The 2,854-nt window shown below is 43.2% G+C and overlaps 1 protein-coding gene across 1 annotated transcript in view; it reads right to left on the bottom strand.

Annotated features, from left to right (window-relative positions):
* LOC106012678 overlaps positions 1–2,854 on the bottom strand; it is a gene marked incomplete in the record, with an annotated part of 11,140 nt that overhangs the window by 3,051 nt on the left and 5,235 nt on the right. The window contains 2 exon segments of the mRNA XM_013086347.2: positions 524–645; positions 1,641–1,737. Coding sequence (XP_012941801.1) covers positions 524–645; positions 1,641–1,737 — 219 coding nt within the window.

Genomic DNA, 2,854 nt, shown 5'->3' with positions numbered 1-2,854 from the left:
ACCTCACGATAACGAGTCCAGTAGCCTAACCACTAGACCACCACAACCTCACGATAACGAGTCCTGTAGCCTAACCACTAGACCACCACAACCTCACGATAACGAGTCCTGTAGCCTAACCACTAGACCACCACAACCTCACGATAACGAGTCCATGGCCTAACCTCTAGACTACACTACCAAATTAAGAAACAGTCACTTTTTTTTTTTAATTTAAAATTATTTGCTGTCATAGAACGTCTGAACAACTGAAGAGCTGAGAACAAGACAGTGCCTGGTGCAACATTTTTACATTTTGAGTTGTTGGTATTTATACATTGAGAAGATTTTCCCGCCTCTGGTGAGAGTGCACACGGCACTCTGCCATTAACGGTGAGCGGGAAAAAGCGACAACTGGAGCGTATCCCAAAGCGAAGACCCAAGTCCACCGTTTTTTCACGTTTTTCTCGGAAGAGCCAGAACTGACTGAGGCATAGTTTGGTTCTCAAGTTTTGATTGGCCGAGGAAGTACAAAATGGCTTACTGCAGTCGCTTTTTGTGGCTTTGATCATGGCTCTGATTATGTTGAAGAGTTGGTTCATCTGATTCCGATACGCCGCTGTACATGTTAGTTTGTACAAGCATCCCACAAAGGCCGTCGCGTCACTGAAAGAAAAGAAAACAAAACAAAGTTGATGAAAAAAAAAGAATATGTGCCATTGTGGCAAGATCAGGCGCCTCGTCAAAATAATGTCATTAAAAGAAACTAAAATTGTTTTGGGGTAGTTTGGTAATTTTTGTCCAAAAATCTATCTTCTTCATTTGTTTGTTTATTTGTTTTGTTTTTGTGTCTGTTGTTTGTTCTTTTTTCGTTCAAAACCTTTCATGTCCATTAAACATAATATTTGTGTGTGGATTTTACTTAAAAGCGTTCATCAAAGGCATACAAATTGTAAAAGAACAGTTTTCCAGAACACTCAAGCTGTGGGAGTTATCAAACTTTGGAGGCCATTTGCACGATAATCTAACTCTGTAACACCAGGCATCCCCCAACCTTCCTCGATCACAAATATCTCGACTTCTATTTGAAATACATGGGTATTGATTTCAATAAAAGACAAGGCAAATGAACAAGTTTTAAAATGATACCAAAAGCTCCACATTCTACAAAACTGAGGAGCACCATAAAGCAGCCAAGTACAAGCCGACACAGACTCCAGTGTCGATAACTTCACACACAACTGACCTCGGTGGTCTAGTGGTTAGGCTTCCGGACTCGTAATCCTGAGATTGCGGCTCCGGGGTTCGAGCCTCAGCTCGGTCCTACGTTGTGTCCTTGGGAAAGGAACTTTACACGAACTTCCCACTTGGCTCGGTCCTACGTTGTGTCCTTGGGAAAGGAACTTTACACGAACTTCCCACTTGGCTCAGTCCTACGTTGTGTCCTTGGGAAAGGCACTTTACACGAACTTCCCACTTGGCTCGGTCCTACGTTGTGTCCTTGGGAAAGGCACTTTACACGAACTTCCCACTTGGCTCAGTCCTTTCGGAGATTTACCTTAAACTAGGAGGTCCGGCCTCTTTGATAACCTAATAGTGTTGATAAGGGCGTTAAACCTGTACCATTTCCCCAGACAGGAAGTAAGTTAGCCCCAGCAGACCTGCACTCCTTGGATGACGTCATTTTGGCCTCTTTGACGTTGTAGACGCTGGAGCAGTTCTCCATTCCCTGGACACACGCCACCACTGTGGGGGAGGCTGGGCCAGGACAAACACACACACGTTGTCGTTAGAGTTTTACGGCACTTGCAACACAATGCTACATGTGTGATAAGAGAGTAACAAACACAAAAAAGGAGGAGAGATAAGGACGATAGATTTTTTTATAGGAAAGAAGGAGCATACCACACCAGAGCACCCGCCAACCACCCACAAACCACACAAGAAAGATCTCCCCAGTCAGTTGCACATCAACAACATCAACAACAGCAACAACAACAACACACAAGGAAAATGTCCACAGTCCGCTACTCAACAACAACAACAACAACGGCAACAGCAACAACAGCAACAACAACAACATTAACTACCACCACCACCAACAACAACAACAACAACATTAACTACCACCACCAACAACAGCAACAACAACAACAACAACAACATTAACTACCACCACCACCAACAACAACAACAACAACAACAACAACAACACACACAAGGACAATGTCCACAGTCCGCTGGGTGTCGCTGGCAATCTGCGTAAGTCCACAGGGTACTTTAGCGACAAAATGGCTATCAACGTCTAAGTATTTTTACAGAACATTTCAAAACATTAAAACAAAACAAAACTAAAAAACAAACAAACAACAACAACAACAAATAAATAATCTAGTTCTCCTTGCGTTGTTCATACAAGGAATCCCCACAAGCAAGACCCCACATGTCACCTGCAGTTTGTTGATGTTGAAAGGGAAGTCACTGACAGAGCTTTACGAGGGTGTACAAATCCAACGTTCTCAAAGTTGGGTCTTAGCCCTATCTGTACGTCGTGTTTTACTATCGTATCCATACGACGTGGGGAACTCTGTGTCACCACTTAACCTTATCCGTACGTCGTGTTTTACTATCGTATCCATACGACGTGGGGAACTTTGTGTCCCCACTTAACCCTATCCGTACGCCGTGTTTTACTATCGTATTCATACGACGTGGGGAACTCTGTGCCATCACTTTTCAAAGAGGAAATTTACTCGTTAATCCGATCCGTACGCTTTGCAGAGTAGTTTGTCAAAATACCGAAAGTTTCAAAGAGATCTTCGCACTAGAAGTATTCTAAATTAGCGACCAAAAACAACAACAACAAAGAAACAGG

Source organism: Aplysia californica, unplaced genomic scaffold (assembly GCF_000002075.1).
Source record: "Aplysia californica isolate F4 #8 unplaced genomic scaffold, AplCal3.0 scaffold00457, whole genome shotgun sequence".
Lineage (NCBI taxonomy): Eukaryota > Metazoa > Mollusca > Gastropoda > Aplysiida > Aplysiidae > Aplysia > Aplysia californica.
The sequence above is the reverse complement of the archived record's forward strand: the minus strand, read 5'-3'. Positions and strand labels throughout refer to the sequence as shown.